The 25148-nt window shown below is 44.2% G+C and overlaps 1 protein-coding gene across 2 annotated transcripts in view; it reads left to right on the top strand.

The window, feature by feature from the left end:
• SOAT2 (sterol O-acyltransferase 2) overlaps positions 1–25148 on the top strand; it is a 467803-nt gene that overhangs the window by 36964 nt on the left and 405691 nt on the right. Inside the window, exon 2 of one of the 2 annotated variants that reach the window (XM_085654643.1) lies at positions 8513–8571. The exons of the other annotated variant lie outside the window; for it this stretch is intronic. Coding sequence (XP_085510769.1) covers positions 8513–8571 — 59 coding nt within the window. The remainder of the gene's footprint in view (positions 1–8512; positions 8572–25148) is intronic. 2 annotated transcript variants of the gene reach the window in all.

Consider the following 25148-nt stretch of genomic DNA (forward strand, 5'->3'; position numbering starts at 1 on the left):
ACGGGATAGGATAAATCCTTGGATCATAATCCGTCTTGAGTGAAACGGAAGAAGGGGGAGGATTTTGCGGAGTAGTCTTAGAAGCCCAAAACATGTGGCAGCAAGCTTGGTTGCTTGGTAGTTAAATGTAAGAGTACGGTCCAGCCAGATGCCGAGACTCTTGATTTGTTCTTTGGGTTGCGGGGGACTACCTAAGCAGAGGGGTCAGATGGGATCAATGGATTTGATGATGTTATTTCCCAGGAGCATAACCTCTGTTTTCTCCCCGTTTAATTTTAAACAGGAGCCCGACATCCAGGCGGCAACTGCCTCCAAGCATTTATGTAAGCTGTGGTAGGAGTTAAGAGGTGGATCTAGCGCTACCACCAGCTGTGTGTCGTCCGCATAGGTGACCATTTTCACTCCAAAGGGGCGGATGACATCAGCCAGGGGGCTGAGGTAGACATTAAAAAGAGAGGGGCTCAGGGAGGAGCCCTGAGGCTCTCAGCAGTTCAGGGGTTTACTGGAGGAGATGAAGTCCTTCTCAAACACCTGGAAGGATCTATCTGTGAGAAAGGATCTCAACCAGGTGAGTGCCGTTCCTGAGATTCCTATCCTGCCGAGGCGGTGGAGTAGAGTGTTATGATTTACAGTGTCGAAGGCGGCACAAAGGTCGAGTAGGACGATGGCCGCTGACCCGCCACCGTCCAGGATCCTTCTTGCCTCCTCCGTCACTGCTATCAAGGCCGTCTCGGTTCCATGACGGGGCCTAAAGCCCATCTGGGTGGATTCAAGTATGTTGTTTGATTCCAGGAAATGTGTCAGGACAAGGTTGACATGTCTCTCAAGAAGTTTGCTGAGACAAGGTAAAAGGGAAATAGGTCGGTAGTTGGAGGGGTTGTTTTGGTCGAGGCTGGGTTTCTTTAGTAATGCCTTGACCATTTCTTTTTTCCATAGAGGCGGGACGATGCCGGTCTGGAGGGAAGAGTTGAGCAGATCCTGGATGGTGGGTGAGATCTGACTGGTGATCGGGGTGAGAGCCCGCGGGGGAACCGGATCAGTGGGTGATCCGGATTTAACCTGTCGCATGATACTTTCTAGATTGGTAAGATCTAGCGGCGGGATACTATTGAAGAGTTAGGTGGAACTATCGTACGGCCTATGTCGGCGATACCATTTGGTGAAGTGGCGGTGTGAGGAAAAGAGGAGTTAATGACTTCTATTTTATGGTAGAAGAACTCCGCTAGCTCCTCACAGTGGGCCTGGGTATTGTTGTGGTCTTTTGGGGCCTCGGGAAGTTGCAGGAGGGATTTAGCTATCCGGTAGATCTCCTTGGGTTTAGAAGCTGCCTTGTCGATCTTTTCTTTGTAGTATTTGGCCTGAGCTAGTTTGATGTTAGATTTATAGCTTTTGATCGCTGTTCTATAGGCTATTTTGTCTGCTGGTAGATAGTCAAGACGCCATTTCCTCTTGATTCGTTTGCAGGCGTGTTTGGCCTCCCGGAGATCAATCGTATACCATGGGGCTGTCGGGTTACCTCGCTTAGGGTGAGTACGTTTTAGTGGAAGTACCAGATCTAAGGAGCTGGTAATCCATTTGTTGTAGTTCTCATTGCCCTGGATGGGATTAGGAGTATTGACCGGTTTAGTGAGCTGTAGCTTGTCCCGTCATTCTGTCTGGGGAATTTTGGACCAGTTATGTGACTGTTGAACAGTCGGGGGTTTAGAAGTGGGGTGGTTGGGGGGGGTCCAAGTGAAAGGAATGAGGAAGTGATCAGTCCAGGGGAGGGGGGAAGGGTTTCCAGCGTGGAGGTTAGGACAGTTGCTGAATATGGGGTCCAGAAGGTGACCCTTTAAGTGAGTGGGCCCAAGGAGAAGTTGCTGTAATTCGAGGGCGCCTAGGCTGGAGAATAGTTCTCTAGCGTTTGGGTCGTTCGGGGAATCCAGATGGATGATGAAATCGCCCAGGATTGTAAAATTGGCGGAGCTGAGTGCAAGGTTTGCAACTGTTGGGGCAAGGTTATAGAGAAACTGTCCTTGCGTTCCTGGCGGGCGGTATATTAGCATACCACAAAAGGTATGTGTGGGGCTGAATTTTATAGTGAAGGGAAGACATTCACTATCTGGGAGATGAATGGGGATGCTAGTGACTTTGAATCCTGTTCTATAGATCACCGCTAGCCCACCGCCAATTCCCGTTTTGCGGTCAAGGCGGAGTATTTGGTATCCAGATGGAATAGTTTGTACCAAATCGGGTTCCGAGTGTTCTTGCAACCACGTCTCTGTGATAAAGAGGATATCTGGGTTTGTTTCCTCCATCAGTAGAGAGATTTCCATGGAGTGCTTGGGGAGTGACCTGCAATTGAACAGGAGCATGGAGTATTGTATGGGTTCAGTTTTAGGGTAAAGTAAGAAATGAAATCCGCATTGGTTGCAGGCGGGGTGTTTTATGGATGGGTCCCATGCGTGTAGGCAGGGAGGCCCTGCTTCCTGCTTTAGTTGGCGGAGAAAGTGGGAGCTGTAGGTGGTAACCTGGCATGATGATCGGGCAGGGGGGGTAGCCCCTTGCCCCGGTCGGCCGCGGACGGGCACAGACGGGCTTGCCTTAGGTGCGCCTTCGGCGCGCAAACGGTGCGCCCGCCGCGCTCGTCCACTGCGCGACCGGAAGATGCACATTTTTATACGGGAGGCACAGTGGCGGCGGGGGCGTGGCCTCTCAAAGGGGCGTGGCCTGTGTGCTCGGCTCGGTAATGTCGGCAATAGGGTTGTAGATTGTCCCGCAGCAGCGCTAGAATCCGCTGCGCGGGTTTAGCGAAAGTGAGATGGAGCCCTGAGCAGAGTGCAAGAATAAGGACAGGTAGGTTTTAAAATACAAAAGATGTTGTGACACTCAAAGTTTACAAAGTTTTTTTTAAAAACGTTTGTGCAGTCCTTCTCCCGGCTTCCGCCTCAAGAGGGTTAAGCTATCTGAGTGACGCTCGTAGTCAGCGTCCTCAAGTAGTGGCGGCGGGGGGCGTGGCCTCTCAAAGGGGCGTGGCCTGTGTGCTCAGCTCGGTAATGTCGGCAATAGGGTTGTAGATTGTCCCACAGCAGCGCTAGAATCCGCTGCGCGGGTTTAGCAAAAGTGAGATGGAGCCCTGAGCAGAGTGCAAGAATAAGGACAGGTGGGTTTTAAAATACAAAAGATGTTGTGACACTCAAAGTTTACAAAGTTTTTTAAAAACGTTCGTGCAGTCCTTCTCCCGGCTTCCGCCTCAGGAGGGTTAAGCTATCTGAGTGGCGCTCGTAGTCAGCGTCCTCAAGTAGTGGCGGCGGGGGACGTGGCCTGTGTGCTCGGCTCGGTAATGTCGGCAATAGGGTTGTAGATTGTCCCGCAGCAGCGCTAGAATCCGCTGCGCGGGTTTAGCAAAAGTGAGATGGAGCCCTGAGCAGAGTGCAAGAATAAGGACAGGTAGGTTTTAAAATACAAAATATGTTGTGACACTCAAAGTTTACAAAGTTTTTTTTAAAAACGTTCGTGCAGTCCTTCTCCCGGCTTCCGCCTCAGGAGGGTTAACCTATGCCTGGAGACTGTAGTACCATATACTAGGGACTTATAAGGGTACCTGAGTATCCAATCTGGGATGTACCTAAGTACTGAACATAACAATTTATGTAGAAAGTAGATAGACTGGGGTCCTGATTAGCAGGATCCCAGTCAGACAAGTCAATAACAGCTTAGCACAAGGCAAAAAGTGGGGGTAACAGTAGAAGCAGACCTACTTCCCTACACTTACCTATGGATGAGTCCTCAAATTTGTCGTGGGGCAAGACTCAAGCCTAAAACCACGTCATTCTTCGACCCTCTGGACACTTGGAATATGTTGGACTTCTACTGGAACAGAGACTGCACCAAGGAAGACTCATGATGCTCCTGGTCTTGCTGTTCTTCTAGTCTTCTTCGTCGCCTGTGTCTGTGCTTCTGCCAGATTCTTCAACAGACCTGTGGGCATCAAGGACGACCAAAGAAATCTCCCTTGGAGTGCAGCAAAGCTGACTGGTCTGCTGCTCCTGTCGTCCTACTGGCTTCTCAAAACTCAGCAACACAGGTGGTGGTTTTGCAACTCCCTCGAGGCCTGACCTGTCCTGTCTGCAAGTTTGAGGCCAGGACCTCTCGTCGAACTGCTGGGACCAAACCCATGTGCACCGTATTGACTTTATGTTGCCAAGGCTTGTTGGCTCTGCACTCCAGAGATCTTCGGGCTCCAAGAATTCCAGCATCTCTTACCTCCAAGATCAGCGTCCTCACTGCATCCTCTGTACCGTGGGCCTTCATCTCTGGTGAGCTGCTCGAGGTCCTCTTGCGACTCCTGTGCCTTTGACCTGAGGGTCCTCCTGAGGGTCTTCTACTGCTTCAGTGGGCTCCCATGCTTGCTCGGGGCCTGCTTTGACCCTCCTGCTGTTGGTAAATCCCTTGGAACATGCTGGTCTCAACATTGATCCTTCTTTGTCTTCCACACCAGTTGCGGATACCAAGGCTTGTTGGTGCTCCAGCCAGACACTGACCACCTAGTCACCGACATGAGATGTGGGACAGCTTGTGCATAGCTCCTGGTCTTCCTCAGCATCATCTGGTCCTCACAGCTGCAGCGACAAGGGCATTGTCCACTCTCCAAAACCTCCCGACATTGGTGGGCATTGTGTCTTCGTGCCTTCTGTTCACTTCCGAGTGGCATAGACTCTGTCCCCTCTGCTTGCAGGTTCTTCACTTCCAGAATCCATCCTTGGATTCCACCGGACTTCTTCACCATTTTCTCCAGAGGAATTTTCTTGTAAGTCTCCATTGTCGTCTCCAGAGGTTTCAGAAGTCTCTTCACCCCTATTCACCTGGCTTCCCTGGTGTAGGTAGCCTGGGTTCCATGGCCTCCACAGGTGGGGTGGCTCTCCCACCTTCCGTCCTCCAAGGGAATTCTTCGGGGCCCTCTGGGAAGGGTCCTTTTTCTGAAAAACTGCAACCGGCACTTCTCCATAGACTTCTATTAGGCACGCAGCTGTGTTTCCACTCTGCACACAGCCTCGTGGGGTTCCTGGGTAATTACCTTGGGTGGTTTCATGTGTCCCCGGCTCCTCTGGGTCTTCTGGTCCAAGTCCCATTCGCCCTTGCAGTTCACATTCCATTTTTTAGTATATTGTTTGGTCTCCCCCTGGAGACCACTGTATTTTGTGCTACCTAATTGATTGCATTTGAAGTATTCTTGTGTATTGTGTTGATATCACCGGGAAGGAGACAAAGCAATGTGTTAGTGAGTGTTGTGTAATAAATAGAGGTATGTTATATACACACTGTGTGGTTCATTTTCATTTAACTTGCACTACATATTAAACTGGTAAAACAAGCTGCTTAACACTCCTTCAAGATAAGCATGAAGGCTGCTCTCCACAGCTACCACTTGGAGAGCTTTATATGGTTATCAAAGACCCCTAAAATCACCAAAAGGGTTGTCTGGATTAGTGCAAGGTACCTCACTTAAATATGTGTACACCATATACTAAGCCTGCCTGCCTGCAACCGCGGGCGAAGCTGCAGTCCAATCTCGCTGCTGCTCTGATACTCACGCTGACTCGGAGGGCGGGAGTGATGGCCAGGTGTCAGCTGTCAGGAGGCAGGAGGCAGAAGACGAGAATAAGGGGAGGCTTCAGTATTCCGGCTGCCATGTCCCCTCACTAGGGTTGACTGGCTAGAAAAACTGCCCACTGGGTGCTATGTGGATCGGCGGTTCCATCCTCCATGCAGCGAGCTCGGTCCGCCGAGCAGCGAACTGGCGACTCTGCAAACTGGTGCATTGTGTCAGAGCACTCTGCTCATGAAAAACAGGTAATCAGAATGGATATTTAGATATCTGTACTGCAGGTACTGGGTAGTCAGACAGTTAAGCTGAGCAATTGTTATCTCTAGGTCGGGATCTTGCAAAGATCCAGTCTGTACAGAAGCCTCTTGCATGATTTATGAGACAGTGAGTCTGTAGATAGTGCTTTTTTTCCTTGGGCTGTTGTAATTGTTCTGATTGGTGAAAGTCTCTAGATCAAAGTCAACTTAGGATTCATAAAGATTATTCATAGTTCATGGTAACCAGTGTTACTTTTCTGTGTCTATGTTTAGATGGTGTGCTACTATGCTCAATGTGATGATCCAATAGCTTTCTTGTTAACATAATTTCGGTTATTGATCACCTTTGTATTGTTTCTATACTCTTTTTATGGTGTGTAGGGTAAACTCTGTATGTTGTTCGTGGTTCTTACTGCAGTGGTCAACCATTAACTGATTAGTATTCAATTTCTGGATATTTCTGTAATGTTCTTGAGTTTGTTTTAAAAGTCTGGTAGTACTTCCAATATAACCTAGTTTGCATAGGCAAAATACTATCGCAGCATTGGCTATTTGGATCAGACTATACAAGAGATAGATTTTATAGCGCACAAGAAGGACTTCATAGCTAAGTCAGCCACTTTCTGCTCCTGTGTGCTTAATTGGTATAATTGTAACTTGGTCGATCATGTTACTTGTATTGTGACACTTTGTAGTGTTCATCTTCTCTTCCCTTCCTTTGAGCTACACTGCTTACTCTTTACCCTTAGTGGTGGTCACAGCTTTGATCGAGCTATTTTAGCCTTCCTGTTGGTCATGACTCTCTGCATTTCCTCTCACTAACCAACATTTCTGGGTTAAGCTTCCTCCTACTGGAAGTTGGGTAACTGTTGTTGTATCACATAAATACATATACTGTACAATTTCTTCACTCCTGTTTCACCATCATATTTACACCTTGCTCTTGACTTCTTACTCTTTTTTAGACTTGTAACAGGCATTCACATGAAACTCATTTAGAAAAACAATATGATACAACAGGGTAATCCTGTAATGAGTTAATCAATATTGGAGACACTTAGCCATTTTTTTACACATTGTCGCTTCCTTTACTTCGTTTGATTATGGTCCTTCTTATGTGGGTGGTCTGTTGGAAAACTCTCTCTCACTATTCACTTGACCGTCTGTGACTTATCTGTTGTATATATTTCTAATTGACTTTTAAAACTAAATTCAATTCAGATGACTTGAATAATATACTTGTCGACTCGTTTAGTAATTTCATGCTCAGATTCAATCACAACAGAAATTTGTTGTCGAACTAAGTATTCTCCATAATTGATTAACTCAAAGCAGGATAACCCTGATGTATCATATTGTTCTTCTACATAAGTTCCATTTGAACACCAGTTACAACTCTAAACTTGATACCCATGTTCACATAGACATTTGGGTCTCTCTTGTTTCTTTAAACTACTGACTTCTTACTCAGAATGACGAACAGCACCCTAAACAATGAAGGCTAGCTAACAAAATGGGGTAGCGAGCACCCATTGTCTACTCCTCTTTTCCCGTTATTCTCCCTTAGGAAGAACTTCTGTGTAAAGAAGGGAAAATATATGTGCCTACCATTCCGTCACAGAAACTGTGAGTATCTGGAAGGCAGAACAGAAAGATTGTGTGCGTATCCTTCCAAGATTTCTTTTCAACAAAAGAGGCATAGGTATCAGAATGAGCCATCATAGTGGCTGAAAAGGAAACTGAAAGAGGAGGCCCCACTTGCACACAAAAAAACGTCCAGCCGCGGCAACAAAATTGAATATGATTGCAGATGACTAAAAATCTTGTGTGATACCAAGGAGGTAAATAAATATATGCCTAAACAGATATGCTGTGTTCAAGGAATCTTGCTCACAAAGAGGAAAATTTTACTTCCTAACTGACTGCTGTGTTTTTCTGGAGCAGTGGGCAAGCTACAATCCTTACAGCAGCATTGCCAAAAATCCATTCGATGACAGGTAGATCGAAGGACACTACTCACTGCCCTGGTATATATTTGGCAACGTTTTAAAGGGATCTTTTTAAGTTAAAATGTTAAAGGAACTTTGTTGTGCCAAAATGTATTTCTAGAAGCTTTGCTTTAAAAGAAAACAGAGAAAACCTTACTTCCAATATGCATGCTTTCCTAAAGATGTAAATTCACAAAATGTGTTCTGAGATCTCTCAGACAAATATTCGACTATTTGTAAATAAATAAATAAATAAATAAATAAATAAATAAATATATATATATATATATATATATATATATATATATATATATATATATATATATATATATATATATATATATATTGAAATCTTGATAGAGAACAACCTCCAACTGTTGCTAATGGCACTTAATGGCACTCACAGTTTTATTCAATTCTCTTCTAGTTTTGAGTTCTAGCACATACAGTTTTTCAAGTATGACTTCAGTGAAACGTAATAACCTTTGGGGACTCAATCGTCAGCTATTGTGTGTGGCCTTATGACATCCAGTCTTTTTCTTCTGCATCCTACTGCTGTCTACACCGTGTCAGCAATGGTGACCCGACCTAACTACTGGAGATGTGCCTTGCTTGCGTGTGACTGCTCTGAATCTGCTAAAGAATGTGGGACTCATTCCATGTGTTTTTTCTCTCCCTAGGTAACTTAGAACATGTGGACAGTGTCACAGGAGTTATTCATTGGAAGAGGCACATGGAGGTAAGTTTCAGAGACCTGGGACACCCTCCTGGAGAAGTTCCATGAGAGGACTCAGCCACTCAGTCCACCCCTTAGACACATGTATAGACCGTATCCTTCTCCTCCCCCTCCTGCCGCTCTGATTGACATCTACCCCACTCCCCCTGCTAACCACAGCCGGCTTTGTGACACTTGTGTGGCACTATCCCATCACTATGAACAAATGCACCCATTGCTTTAGTTTTCTTTTTATTCCACCCAGTCATGTTACTGTTCAGAATTGCATTTCTGTTGGCATCTTTGTTGCTTCGTTGGCTCTAAATCCAATGTATTTTTTATAAATATCTGTCAGCATCGTAACTGTTAGTTTCATTGAGATTTTCTTTGTTGTTCACACGTAGGTGACCTACCTATATCGGCTGCAGAATTTCACAGTGTTGTACTGTTCATTTTTTATTCTTCTGTCCCTTGCTCTGTATACAAACTGTATTGTGATGCAACTACTGCATTATACTGGAAATGTACTTGGACTGGAAATAAAAATAGAAATAAAAACTATTTTAAAAAAATGGAGACAAGTCTGGGACTGCTGCTTACTCAGATGTAGAAGGATATCTCTTTGACAATGGACATGCTTCAATTTCTTATCAGCAATTACCATTACTCCTACTCCCTCACCTTCATTCAGCACAAACTGAGGCACCCTTACCCCCGTTAGACACCAACCAACAGCCATAGAACAGAATAAAAAGCCCCTCCCTACACTGCCTCCTCCTGTTTGTAAACAAGCTTAGTCGCTAGTGCAACTCAGTTGTTTCTCACTGGAAGGGATTCTGAATGAAGGCAAGCAAGTAGGACTAGGAGTAATGCAATTACCGCTAAGTAAATGCAAAAATTACCTCCAAATCTAGTCCTTGCCTTCATTCAGCACAAATTGCCAGCAATAATTTATTCCAAACACAGAAAAAGAAAACTGCTCTCCTGCATCATTGAGGTAAGCACCTTATGACCTAGAACGTCTTCAATTAATATCAAACAATTCGATAATGTCGAACAAACGTTGAAGGAGTAGCCCATGTAGCAGCCATACAAATGTCCATGATCGGGCCCCCTGCAATTCAGCCATCGAGTTCTACATGCTCCATGTAGACCTCCCTTGAATCCCTCAGGAGGAACCTCTACCAAAGAGCCATATACCAAAGAAATTAATGACCTTATCCATCGACTCAAAGTGGGAGTACCTGCTTTTTCCTCCAAGCTTTGTGTGCCCGAAATTCACAAACAGGGACTCGCTCTTCCAGAAAGGTTCCATTCCACCCTGTCTAAGTAATCCAGAAGAGCCATCTCGACATCCAAACAATATAATCTTTGTTCTTCCTTAGATGAAGCAAAGGGACTAATCTCTGGAAGAACTATCTCATGCTGAGAGTGAAATGAGGTGTCTACCTTAGGCTTAAAGGAAGGAACAGGGATCAGGACTACCCAATCCTGGAAAGTTTTTCAAAGAGAATGGCAACAAGTTACTGCTCTTAGCTCCCCCAACCAGCTGGTAGATGTAATCACCAGCAAAAACCAAGCCTTAAATTAAGTAACGTAAAATCTATGAGCACCAAAGGCTCAAAAGGAGAGCTAGTTAATGCATCCAACACTAAAGGCAAATTCCACACCCAAAAATTCAATGAAGGCCTCAGAAACAGATTAAACAATACCTGAAAGAATCTAGGCATAAATCCTTCCTCATCTCTGAAGTTCCTCCATGACCATGTGAAGGCCAATATAGCAGCCCACTGCACTTTTAGTGTTCCCACTGTTAAACCTAAATGAGCACCTTCCTGTAAAAAAAGAGATGATTGCAGTTCCTTGGCTCTGGACACAGCAGCCTCAATCATGTCCTGAATGTCATCTCTTGACATAAGATGCAGAACATCATGTACAGATAGATCTTTTGCTCACAGAAGAGTTCTTCACCGGGATTGACCCCGCCTCGTCTGAGGACTATGTTGTAGATGAAACATGTTTCCTTTTCCTTGTTCTCTAGCCATATCAGTGATGACCAGGAACGGCAATGATACAGCAAGTTAAATGCAAAGAACCTGGCTCACGATGGACCAACCACCCATCTCCCAGCTGCCCAAGAACCCTCTAATCACAAAGGTGACCAAACATTGTTTTAAAAAAATCATAAATCATTCCTAACGGCCCTCACTCACTGCAAGACAGTGTCAGACACGAGCACAGCTCCTCCTAGGTCCATCACTGCACTTGCGATCCTTTCACTTAGAAGAACATACCCCGCTGCGGAGGGTGAAGGAAAATCCAGGCAGCACGAACCGGACTCAGAATCTGAAAATCTGGTAAGAAAAACGTCAGCCACAGCCCCACCAAAAGTGACATGGGCATCCAGCTTGGAAAAAGGGAGGATGCAGTGTAGGAAGGGGGTTTTATTCTCTTTTATGGCTGCTGATTGGTGTCTAATGGCGATAAAGGGGCCTCAATTTGTGCTGCATGAAGGCGAGGAAGGGATGTGGAGGTAATAGAAGTTCTTTCTTAATTTTTCTCTTAGTTTTTCATGTTGTATATAGTATGTATGCTGCATATTCAATTGTTTTAGGCACATACATTTTTTTTGTTAGAGAAACACAACAAAACCCAAAGTTGACTTAAATGAGGTCGAACCTTAGGCACAGAGAAACAAATCACAGACTAGTTGGCATATGGGGGTGGTCATAAAAGGCAGAATCAAAATGCTTAACAGTTACAGGGAAAGATACCATCTCTCAAGACTGGGTACAAAATACTTTGATGTAGGAAATAAGGCAGGGAGAGTTCTCACCAACCAAATACGTTTCAACAAAATAGTTTTGCGGTTTCAGCATTGTATAGTTACCAATAATCATCTAAGGATGCAAACCTCTCGGTTAACATGGCTTTGTCTTAAAGGAGAGAGGTCTTCTTAACTAGTAAATTTACTGTTTTATTAAAAGCAACTGAGAGAATGAACTGTTCCAAAGGTCCCGTAGATAGAGTCTATTCAAATCTTCCTACAGGTATATCTCCGCTAGGTTTAAAGGGTTATCATTTATGGCAGACCATAAAACTTCACTTAGAGTTCTACTGTGGGCCAATTTTAGTCTATGACAGATCTTCACACAATCTTGAAAATACTTGTTTTGGGATTTTGATTTCTAGGTGTGTCTGTGCAGGTCATACATATTTTGGGAGGGAGAATACGTATCAATAAGTTCATAAAATGGCTCGCTTGATGACCATTGCGTCTCTGCCACGAAGAACCTCTGAACCATACGCCACAATTGGTAGTACATTTGCAGATATCACCTTCAAGATTGGTAATATACTATGGCCTCTTAAACCATTAAAGAGAACACTAACGGCTGACATTAGTGCTGCCCCTTTCCTTGTAATTAGAAATTCTGTGCCAGAGTGGGAAAAAGGAGAACTTTCTCCAACACTTATAAACCAAGGAACACACTCAGGAGTCCAGTAGGGGGGACTGCTTAAATATGGTGATCTTACCAGAGGCACAGGTAGAGGACATGGAAGCCAAGAAGCTGCCAATTAACAAAGAAGAAGCCCTCATGGCGATATGCATCCATAAGACCATGAAGGCCCCTTGTCCACACAAGGACACAGCAAACGTCTACAGAATGTTCTCCCTACAATTGTTGCCAGCCCTCAAGTATTAAATGATGGCTTCACCAACTCCAAAAGTGTAACCTCTTTGATAGAGATGGCAGCTACATCCCTCATCCTTAAGCCCAGTAAGGAGCTTTCTCCATACACATCTTCTAGGTCTATCTTGCTCCTCAACCTTTATAAACCACAGACTTTACACAACTATTGACTTTTATTCTTGACAGGCTCGTGTCGGTTTTTGTCCATCCAAACCAAGTGGAATTTGTTGGACTAGATTTTGTAGAAAAGCAAAGAAATAGTACTGCTCTCTGTAGATGCTGAAGAGGCATTTTATAGAGTGGACTTGAACTTCCTAGAGGACACGCACAGGGTGAGCAGCTGTGGTACTTGCCTCCTAGCCAGTTGTAAAAATCCCAAGGCTAAGATAAGAATAAATAGATGCATTTCAGAAAAGTTGAACATCTGCAGGGGGGATGTCAGATGTGCCCACTGAACCTAGCTCAATCCAGGGAGACAAATTGAGAAGAGACATGCTTAAGCTCATTGCTTTTGTGGACAATATTCTAATTAGTGTAGCGGTCCTGAGATTAAATTTACTGCCATGTTGAGGGGCTGCGAAGATTTCAATCTATTACTAAGCTTAAAATTTAGATGTCAAATTTCAAGGGTCTCAACCTTACTGTGGATCCTTGATCACCGCAGTATGTAACCATTTTCAGTGGGCTACAGCTGTATCGTGCATATAGCTATATGGCTTTCTCCATTCTGCCAGGAGAATTTACTGTGGAGTACTGCCATTTTGTTTCCTGCATGGATCAAAAAACGCCTCCCAAGCTGACCCAACCAAATGATTGCTTGGTTGAGGAGAATCCCAGCAATTAAAATAGTGGCCACCCTGAAAAATCTACACATTTTTCATGCCCTTCCCTCTACACTAGTTTAACATTAAGAGACTTCAGGTTTTCTGTATTGGGGCCAGGAGGGTAAAGAAGGTGAAATTAGGCTGCTATCAAGGTACGCAAAGTCATTCGGAGTACAGGGGATTTTACATCAACTGCGATGTAACCAGGTAGTTCATCTCTTTTACTTGCTGGAGAGATCCAAGAAGATACTGATAAATTGTGGTGCTAAGTCGATCATACTTTGGGAAAGCATATTTTCTGAATGGTAACATGGATTCCAAATTCACAGAGGAAGAACAAGCTTTTGTGACTGCAGTCACTCTGCAGACAAAGGGATGATGTGGGATCCTGATAAGACCAGACTAGTTATCCCTCACCCTTTACTCTCCCTTTTGGTAACTGCACCTTTAATTGAGGATTTAACACAGTGAATCGAAGGCAGGGAAGGAAGGGAGAGTGTGAGGGTGTGCAACATATATTGGAGGAATTCTTTTAATAAGTCGGAAATGTCTGTATTACCCGTTCTGTTATTTTGTCCTAAAATCGCAAGAAAATATATTAAAAACTAAATTTCAACTAGTTAAATGACGTTAACCGTTCTTCTGACCAATTATAAGCATATAACTCTGAAACCCCGGCACATGTGAGTGCTGCTGTAATGCGCTTGATCAGGGTTGGTGGAGTGTGACATTAGCTCCAGTGCCTAGCAATATTCGCCAGGAAAGTTTGACATCCATGTAGATTAAGAGCAAGACATTTAGTCTGTCCCTTCTTCAGGGTTTTATTGGAAAAAAAAGTATACCAAAGAACTTCATCTTATTGCTAAAACAGTATAGGGTGCCTAGCGCACTTTTCTTTTATTGTTTACGGTAAAAATGGAATGCAAGATAAGTAAAATTTAAACCAGCCTCAATGACTAGTGTTTATGTTTAACAAATAACCCCCCCACACTATTCGGCAAGGCGCAGTTTGTAAAACATCCACCCCACATCCTTGGGTATTGGGGTTGGACAAAATGCTGCAAATGCCCCTAACCACCATGAATATGCTGATCCGACAGATCTACACCACCCCTTCCTTTTGTCAAAATGGGGTGGCTACTACACAGGAATTTGGTCAAGGCAGGGTCATGTAAATTTCATTACCAAGCTCTTGGGTAAGGCGGGGCAAAATAATACAAATGCTCACCACACCTGCCTTGGACAAGGTGGGTGCAAAGATAGACCTCCTGGCCCTTTGCCAAAGCTTGTGCATAAGCCTCTCTATCCTTCGGCAAAGCAAGGGGGAAGGGCTCTAATGCACCCTAATTGGCCAAGGTAAAATGGGCAAATAAACACCACCCCTGGTGGATACTTCTACCTGCAGATTCCTCACCTGTTAAATACTCCTCTAAGTACTAGACTGCTCTGGAAAAAGTTTTATCCATAGCTTTACTCTAAAGGTAGGGGGTGCCGACACTGTTCAATGCCGGAAGAGATATCCCTGTGACATCACCGACCCCATAAAGCGCCTCCAACCATTGTCCCGATGCCAGTTCCCTTTTTTCCTTGCCTTCATTGAGGTTTTAGAGATCAATTCTCTTCCGAAAAATAAGTGCAAAAATATGTCGCTTTTCAAGAGGTAAGGGTTTAAGCATTGTAATGAATGTGATGGAAGAATGTAAATCCGTGACCCCTACAACATCTTTTCTGTGGGGCTTAGCCTCTGACTTAAGACTCCAAATCTTGCGAGTCTTTCCAGAGCATGCACCCACAGGTCTTTTAAAGAAAAGAATGCTATGCTCTTTATGACCAGAGCTAAGGAAAGTAAATTCAGGCGTAGGTCCAGGCGCTGTTCGATGTCTACGGGATTGTCGGGGTCTAGATCCACCCACCAAAAACATAAGAAGAAGAGGAAGAATGGGAGCAAAAACAAGCAAGATAAGTCAATCAGGCCTCTCTTGGACTCCTTTTTCAAACTAGAATTGGGCAAGTCTCCCTTGCCTCAGGAGCTGGTGTTGTTCGCACAAGCAGAGGTCCCAGCAACGGTGCCCAGGCCTCTGGCTCCAGCTCCATCCCAACCATACCTGGACAAGCAATGCCCTACAGTCTGCAACTTCAAAGCTGGTCACTTCAGAGTTTTAGCCTCTGGTGCTTTTATATAAGTCCAGAAGTGAGGCAACTGAAGAGAACCAGTTCTGGGAAAATTATACTTTTCACAGAGCTAAGTAATTCTGGCCTCTTCTTTGTCTAAACTCCTGTCTGGAAATGTTTCTATCGCATTGGACGGTAGGTTATCTAAAAGGATTGAGGCTTGGGCCAAAAATATCTTTATAACCAGGAGCCTGGCTGTAAAGTCCCTCAATGTCACATGTCTGCTAAAGCACTATGTGCACTATGTGCATGCCCTACGGGACATGGCAGGTATGCTGATGCCAATCTTCCTCAGGAACTTCAGGCCAATTTTCAAAACCTGATCCGGTAAAGTGACGCAGCATTTGGACAAGTGATACAGTCCAGACTGGATACAGCAGATTCGGTCGCCAGCCCAATGGGGACATCTGTCGCTGTCAGAAGACATGCTTGGCTGAGCACCTCTGCCTTTTCCCCAGATGTTCAGTCCATCTTGATGAACTTTTCATTTGAAGGTATCATATTGTTCAGGGAGAAGGTTGACTCAGCCTTGGAACACTTCAAGGCCAATTCTGCCATGGCCTGCTGTCTTGGTCTACAGCTGTACAAGAATGAATTCCAAGGGTTTCAGAGATTTTGAGGATATGGGAGAGGTCTCAACCTTTATCCTTTATCAACACCAGGTGGCCCTTGCTGAGCAGCAATCTCACAACCGCAAAAGTATAGGGGCCATGCAAAGGGTAGAGGTTGTGCAACACCTCAGCAGTCACTTCACCCTTCTTCACCTCTTCCTATCTAGCCACTACAGAGAAGCAGCTCTAGTGCCCCTTGTTGGGCCATTTAAAACTAGTGGGAGGCTGGGTGTATCTTTTCCTGCAGTCCCATAACTTCGGAACAGTGGTCAGACAGATTGTAGAAAAGGAGGATGCCCTACCCTTTAAGCAGTTTCCACGCCGGACTTCCCTTACCCACTCAGACCTTTTGCAGGAACATGTTCCCCTACTGCTGCAAGAGGTGGTAGTCTTGCTTCAGAAAGAGCTGTGGAGTTGGTGCCAGAGTAGGAAATTGGACAAGGATGCAACTCACAGTACTTGCTTGTTCGAAAGATGAATGGCAGTCTCCATATGATCCTGGACCTCATGGTCTTGAAATTCCTCTTCTGCAAGGAGGAGTTAAAGATGCAATCCCTTGCTAAGGTTCTTTTGGCAGTCATGAATGGCCACTTTAAGGTGTCAATCGACTTAATGAACACCTACTTCCATATACCGATCCTGAAGTCCAACAGGAAGTACCTTTGCTTTGTGATGGGCACTACTCACTGTCAATTTGCAGCTCATCCTTTTGATCAGGATGCCGGAGATGGTGTGGTTTTTCAGTAAATGTGCCCAAATCTGACCTGGCAACTTTTCTGTGCCTCCTGATTATAGAGGATTTACTGGATACCACTTTGGGGTGAGCCTTTCGTCCTTCGCGGCAGAAACAAGACTTTCATGTGTCTTGGATTCCATTCCTGTGTGTCCTTCAACTATTCGGTCTGCTAGCTTCTGGCATCGTCTTAATCATGCATAGCCACTAGCTCTCTAGTTGTGTCTTTCTAAGCAGTAATTCCATCACAGGGGCAACCTTGCAGCCCCCATTGTGGGTTTCAGTGATGCTGCAGTAGAGCTTGCCTGGTGGGGTGTGGAGGAGAACCATTCTGGCCCATTACAACTCCCTCCAGCCATGGGCTCGGTAGTGAAGGATGCCTCCACTCTAGGTTCAGGGGCTCATTTGGAGGAGCTGGAAATCCGAGGCCTCTAGGCCCCAGAAGAGTAGTGTTTCCACATTAATCTGGTTGAAATAAGGACTATTTTCCGAGTGCTCAATGCATTACTTCCTTTGGTCGTCCATTACAGTTCATGACAAATATTATACCCATACTGTGGTATATCAACAGGAAGGAGGAGTAGGGTCCCAGCCTCTCTGTCAAGAAGCTTGGAGATTCTGGTCCTGGGCACACAAGAACAGAATGTGTTTGGTGGCTTGATGAACACCTAAACCAACGACCAGAGTTAGTGTCATCTTACTTACCGCAAGAGGTGTCTCCAACGGGCGAATGGGAAGAGCAGCTTCGATCATCGGGTGTACCCCCCCATGCATTTCTTGGCCAGTCATTTCAATTCACATTGCCCAACGTTATTGCTAAAAATTGTGTTTAAATAATTCACATTATTTTTAAATTTTTAATATATGTTTAAAAGTTTACTCCATTTTTTGGAAAATGATGTTCATTATTTAAAAAAATAATACCCTAATTAATAATTATACATAATTATGTTACCAGACTTATCATATATGAATATATATATCATATAGCTTTACAATACAACAAAATAATGAAGTGAGAGTAATAAAACAGAGAGAAATACCAGTTGACAATCAACAAAAAATATAATTAGTAAACCAAAAATTGACTAAAAATGTATTTAAAGGTGGAATCAACAGGAAAAGAAAATATGTAGCGCAGTGGCAACAGCTACGATTTATAAAATGTAAAATTGCAATGAAGATATCATATAAATATATTACCCAGTGGCGGTTGCAACTGAGTAGTTATAGTTGGGACCATGTTTCCATGGGAAAACCATTTTTTGATTTGCCAATACGTTTGGAACTGTTTGGCGGATCTTCACAAAACTTTCCAAAATAAAAGTCTCATCCACCTCAGCTCCTTCTTGGAAATATTCGTAATCATCTGCCAAGCGGGGGGCTGAGAAAAACAGGGGTCCCAAAATGGGTTTTCCCCATAGGAAAATTAAACACAGTTAAAGCCACAACGGAATTACACCAAATTTGGCAGAAAGCAAGATCTTGCTCCAGACAGTATGCTTTTTGTCATTTGGTGTAAATCCATTCAGTAGTTTTTGAGAAATAAAGGCTCATAAAAATTGTATATTTTACACCGCAGAGAAACCGCTGGGCATCTGAGCGTTCAACTATGCTGGCTACAATCTGAAGAAAGAGTTATAGCCGCCATCTAAATCTCAGGGGCATATTATCAAGGACGGCGTTAAAAATTAGCGCCGGTTTAGCGCCAGAAAACTGCTGCTAAAGCGGCGATAATGGGCTTGATAATATGTCCTGGAGAATTCCAATAGAAGTCCATGTTCTGGTGTGAACATGGGCTTCTACTGGAATTCTCCAGGGCATATTATCAAGCCCATTATCGTCGCTTTAGCGGCAGTTTTCTGGCGCTAAAACCGGCGATAATTTTAAAGCCGTCCTTGATAATATGCCTGAACATCCCCAAGTCCTAAAAAATAAAACAAAATAAGATGTAAGGGGCAGAGTAGGGCCACCCTTATCCCCTGAGCCTTGTGGGGGAGTCCCGGAGGGACCCACACTAGGGTCAAACTTTCTTTTCTTAAATTGAGTTTTTAGGGTTTCTGTGGAACTGAGGATCGATTGCGAAGCCCAGTGTGATGCCCCTGGGGCTTCAAAGTGGATACACAGGTCCAGATCGGATCTCCTTGGGTGTTGCACAGGGCGTCACAGTGGATCCACAGATCCACAGTACTCCCCAAAAAATAAAAAAGATGGTTGTGCGACTAACCCAACGTCATGGACGCCGATCAACATCTTGCTATATATAAATAAAACACAGAAATTCACTGAAAAAAACAAAGGTTAAAATGACCTTATAGTTAGGAATTGTAATAACATCTTACTTTATTATTTTAAAAAAACCTTAGCAATTCACTTAAAAAACAAAGTTTACATTATAGTTAGGTGAAAATGTTTCAATTTAACAAAACCACAGAAATTCATAATTTACAGCATTGGATTCCTAATGACATGTTCAATGACTTTATTGATAACATTCCATATGACATCTGAAAGGACATCATTGATAACAACATTCTGCATGGCAGGGGCATGAGGTACAGTCACTTTAGGGCACGACTTGTAGTTACTTAAGATAACTATAAGTGGTGTATTTCTATGGTTTCATTTATTTAAAACAGTATATTTTAGTTTTTATAATCAAATATTGTATTAATAGTGCAAATACACCAACAACTATACCACGCCCAGATCTTTTTACAACGTCCCCAATCCAAGGTGGCTAATACAAAAATTGTCTCATCAACCATTGTGAAAGCTGTTACTAAGCCTGGAGTAGTTCCACCATCGTCTTCATATCTTGGAATGCTTGCATGGGCAAACCCTGGCCAGATAGATGGGCTCTTCCAGTTTTCAGCACCAGTCCATTGGCTAGTGCCAGCCTGAGATCTTTGGAGTGTGTGTGGCGTGTCAATGGCACGCTAAGTTCCATTTGGCCAGTCTGCCCGGGAACTTCCCAAATCCTCCATGATACCCAAGATTGCCACTCCCTGGGAAAGCTAACCAGCCTTTCCAGTATGTCTTATAACACTTTACCAATTGCTGAAAACAGTGTGGTTTAACTGTCACTTTCATCTAACTATAACATCCCTTTAACCTTTGTTTTTTTTTCCAGTGAATTTATAAGGTTTTTTTATTATAAAGTAAGATTTAAGTACATTTCCTTACTATTACATATCTCTAACCTTTGGTTTTTTCAGTGGATATCTCTCTGCTGATCAACGGTAAATCCTTTATTGTTTCATGCGGCAGGCACATTCAGTTGCCACAGCTAAATTTCTATGCATGGAGGTGTAGGTTGTGGATGCTCGGATGTAGGACCCTTCCAAAGTTTTAGTATGACCTCAACACAAAGACTCATGTGTTCTGGGGACCACGCCCTCCTGCCCCAGTCCAGGCAATGAGAATGACTGATCTGTATTGATCTTTCTCAGAACCCAATGCAGAAGAAGTAGCCACAGAAGTCGGTCCTTCAATTCTAGTCGGAATATGTCTCTTAAAGAGTGCCCTGGAGGACACTCCAACATGTAGAACTGTTAACACTGTCTATTTTGGACATCTGCACACAGATCTAGCTAGGTAATGCTTTACTGGTTGAAAACACACTGAGTACCTAGGGATGAAGACGCCACTCGTGGTCTGCAACCCAACACCGCTCACATCATCTTCTCTGACATTTAGGGACCGCTTTGCGGTAGGCAACCAAAAAGATGCCCTGCTGGTCCAGCCACCTTCAGAGTGGTAGCACTTGGCACAGGATGTAGGACCTCACTATGCTCTGTTTGTTGTTTCAGTATCATACAGAAGTTGTATTGTCTGTGAGAACCTACACCGCCACCATTTGATGGAGGGCAGGAAGGCTTTTAGTGCCACATGGATTGCCTGAAACTCCAGAATATTTATATGCAGCAGACTGCGCCAGACACCAGAGGGCTCAGATCTCCAGCTCTCCCTGAATGCCCCCTCCAACTCAGCAGTGACGAGGCCAGACAGAATTCTGGGAATAAAAACTAAAGTGGCTTTGCAGTCTCTGCACTAGGGGAGGTAGAATTTGAGGACTGTTGCCCCTGCTGGTTTGAATGGTGTCTTTTGGTGTTGTGGCCCTGGCGCAGAACTGACTAGATCGGTTGTTAAAGTGTAGGTTAGAGGAGCTTGTGTTGTCTGTAAGCTAGCCCCCTGAAACAGCCTTTGAATTCTCTGTACTAGTGGAGAAACTGTTCAACTGGTGTCAATAGCCCAGAGAATGTGCTCTGGCGAAACTGTCCTGAAATTGTTTCAATACCAAATCAGCCTGTTCTGTGAACAGCCTAGGGCCATCGAAGGCATATTTATTAAAGATGCCTATACGTCTTCAGTAAACCTAGTTGATCTCATCCAGGAATGCTTATTGATCACTACACTAGTGCCAGTAATTCTGCTCATTGAGTCTGTAGTGTCCAGACCATTCCGGAACACATACTTGGCAACATCATGAATATCATATATCGTTTGGGCCAAAGAGGCCCACTGGACCTCCAGGACAGCCGGCAAAATGTTGCTGGACTCATTCCATAATGTGTGGATCTATTTACTCAAGAACAAACTGCATTGACAGATCTAACGACTGGTCTAGCAGAAGAAAACATTCCTTTTCCGAAAGCTTAAAGCCCTTTCAGATCCCAGATGCACACGATTGGTCAGGAAGGAATTTAGATTGACTTTACAAGTTGGAGCTTGAACAATCAGGCTCCTTGGTGTAGGATGCTTAGTCAGGAAGTCCAGGTCACTAGAATCCAGTTTATGCTGCGTATATTGTACAGCTACTGATTGACTGATAGGCATGCATGGGCATGGCTTAGACCATTTAGCCAGTAGGGCATCAGTAAGGCTTAAATTGCAATAATGGCTCAGATGAAGCTGGGCCTAATTGAAGAATCGCAGTTAGCACATTTGTTTTCTCCTAAATAGTGAGCATCTGCAGTTCTAGTGTTTCAGCTGCCTTCCAAACCACAACAGAAAACAAAGCACTTTCCCCCATTAGTGGCCAAGGTGGAGAGTCAATATCCATTTCAGGAGATGCGTCTAGCCTACTGGCATTTTGCTGGTCAAGATATAATGTGTCATCAGAATGGAGAGGAGCTAGTAATCTGTAAACTTTCTCATCATCAGTGTCCAGAGGGACGTATACGTCCTGAAAGAGTGTGAATCCTCTTCTGATACTGATGTTGAGGGAGCAGTCTGGGATTGGAATCTGGTTGTATAACCACTAGTTGTAGTTTCATGATTTTATAGTGTGACATAGGCCTTGAGTGGGCCGACTGTTCAGAGTCAGGGATCGGCATTGGGACCGGATCATAAAGCAGTATCATTTGAACCATGGCACCTGAGTAGCAGTCAGTACCAGAGTCAGTCTAGCAGGTCCTGAGATGATGGACCCAGTGGCAGAAGTCCAACTAGAGACCCCTAGGGCTCCATGGGGCTGAAAGGGTGCCCAGATGGAGCCAAAATACACACCAAAAATCTGCAACATGGCCTCTTTGAAGGCCACTATTTACTGCGGAGTTGCCGATGGCCTAAAAATCTTGCAGAGTGCCGGGACCAATGGCACAATTAGTTCGGACTCAGGAGACATCTGGCAAGTGTGATCTTTATAATGATGCTCTTACGCCTTCTCACTAGACTTCAAGTGAAAGGCTGAGGTTGAGCCCTGCTTAGCCTTCTTACCCTTGTGCCTTTACATTGCCTTTGTCTTATCAGAAGACTTTGAACATAAAATGGATTTTTCTTTGCGGGAGCGACCTGTATAGTAAGCTGACCCATTATGCGGAATGGGACCGGGAATAATGCTTTGACTGCAGCCTCTTCTAATGTTCTGTGACATAGAGTTTATCTTGCCAGTCCTGAATTGCGTTAGGGTTCATGAGGGCAGACTTTCACATGACTTAGTCGTGGCCTGTGCCCCAGCACCATAGGCATACCATGACCAACATTTGCTTCCTTTAGTCCCGGCTTATATTTAATCCTGTCATTTTTGGTGTACGTTCCACATCGAATGGCATGGAAAGACAGGAACTGAGGTCAACATGCATGTGTGGCACTTATATGGTGCTCTACTCCATCACTTTCTGGGTGGTCTGGAGTCACCGAAGAGCTATTTGGTGCCACCTACCAGCATGCAGGATCATTGCTGGAGGGATTCTCCACATCCAGCCTGGCACCTGATTATATTCTAAAAGTAAAGAAGCTATGCTTAGAAGTATGCATCAGAATTTTTTGTGTGAATGTTAACAAATGTGCTGCTCTAAAAGCATTTTGCTGCTGCAAAAATATTTGCTTTTTTTTTTCTTACTAGATTTTGAACTTGGTTCCCAAAGATGGCCACTGTTGTTACCTAAATGCAGTTTCCTGAAACAGCCACTAGGTTGTTTTGTGATTGGTTAGCCTATTACATTGTTTCAAGTATTAAATACTTGGACATGTTGCCAAGCTGTCCCTATTTTTTTCAAATCTCTCCTGAGATTTCCATGCTCACTACACCACCCATTTTGACTGAGGGAATAAGCATGTTTTGTAAGTTTCACTTCAAAAGGAGCAGCCATTCCTTTTCTTTGGTTGTTAAACCAATTTTTCTGTTTAATATTGTTGACTTTTGCTTTAAAAAGTGTTGTTTGCTCATATTTGTTTTTGTGCAAATGTAGCAGATTGTGTTGTTTAAAAAGTTGAAAATTATTTTTGTTGTAAATGTTGACATATGTGCTGTTATTTGCTTACATTTATTATGGTTTGAATGTGATTTTTCTTCATATATGTTTTTGGCCTTAGCTCTGCAGTTTCCTGAAATGACAACTGGGCTGGGTTGTGACTGGTTAGCCTGACCCATCTGAATGAACAAGTTACTTACCGTGGGTAATGCCTTATCTGGTAGAGACCATATCTAGCCGTAGATTCCTTACCCTTTGAATTTTCTCAGGCATCAGACTGGATCCGGAAGGTTTTTTCATGAGCAATACCCCTGCCCGCCGGTAGGTGGCGTTGATTTGCTTCGCGTCAATAATACTCGTCGTCTACACCTGAAGTGACGCTGCAGTACCTATATAGGCGACACCCAGGCATGCTGACGTCAGTTACTTTTCACGATTTACCGCGCCAGAAGCACGGAGCCGTGAAGAACACTGACCACTGGTTTGTCAAAATTAGGGCCCTGAAAGTGGTCATACTTGTCTCCGTAAATCCGTTAGAAGAGTGGGGAGGATGGCTCAGTCGGTAAGGAATCTGTGGCTAGATATAGTCTTTACCAGATAAAGCGTTACCGAAGGAAAGTAACTTGTTAATCTAATAGTGACTTCTAGCCGCAGATTCCTTATTTTTGAATAGATACCCAAGCAATACCGTCCCCATAGGAGGGTCTGTGAGCTAATTGGAAACGAGAAAATCCTGCAGGACCGAACGGGAAAAGTGCCCATCCCTGCAGACCTGACTGCCCAGACAGTAATGTGTAGTGAACGTGTGCAGGAAAGCCCACGTTGTTGCCTGGCAGACATCCAGGATTGGAACTCCGCATGCTAATGCAGTGGTGGGCGCTTTAGCTCTGGTGGAATGAGCCCGCAAACCTTGACCCATCTGGAGATAGTAGTGCTTAGCAGATTTTGATGCAGAGCATGACCCATATAAACATGGTCCGCTTCTGCACTGCCCGACCTTTCTTTTCACCAACATACCCCACAAAGAGTTGGTCGTCCACCCAGCTCTCTCGTGTGCGGTCATAGTAGAACGACAATGCTCTTTTTTGGTCCAGACAGTGAAGGCGCTCCTCTTCTTTAGAGGGGTGTGGAGGAGCATAAAAGGTAGGCAGAGTGATAGATTGGTCTACATGAAAAGGCGTGATCACTTTAGCTTCAAAGGAAACCCTTGTGCGAAGCACCACTTTGTCAAGATAGACTGAGAGGTAAGGCTGTTTAGATGGTAATGCCTGCAGCTCACTTACTATACTAGCAGATGTAATTGCTGCAAGGAAAGTTGTTTTTAAGGTGAGAAGCCTGAGGGGAGAATTGTGTTTAGGCTCAAAGGGAGCACACATAAAAAAGTTAAAACCAAATTAAGGTCCCACTGAGGCTTAATGAATGGTGAAGGAGGGAACTATACAATAGGGCACTTGAACAAAGAGGGCTGATCAGGCGGCCGCAACAAGACAGAAATGGCAGATAGCTAGCTCTTTATATAGCAGAGCTCTGCTGGGCAAGAGAAAGAACGCAAAGAAGAACTTTAGAAAGAGAGGCAGAAAGGGAATCAACTCATTTTTCTGCACAGCATGCTACAAATGTTTTCCAATGGCAGGTGTACACTGTCTTGGTGGTGGGACGCCTAGCTGCCAAGATGACATTACAGACTGGGAGGAAGGTCAAAAGCTCAATCTCCACTCAAGAAGGCAGACAGTGGACAGGTTTGGGTGGAGAACCCTCGCCTGCTGCTTTGACAGAATATTTTCCAGAAGGGGCTGTAGGAAAGTGGCTCTATATATACTCTTCCCAAATAGGTACAGTGTGTATAGAGTCCACAGTCCCCAGAGGTT

The sequence above is a fragment of the Triturus cristatus genome, chromosome 4_1 (genome assembly GCF_964204655.1).
Source record: "Triturus cristatus chromosome 4_1, aTriCri1.1, whole genome shotgun sequence".
Classification (NCBI taxonomy): Eukaryota; Metazoa; Chordata; class Amphibia; order Caudata; family Salamandridae; genus Triturus; species Triturus cristatus.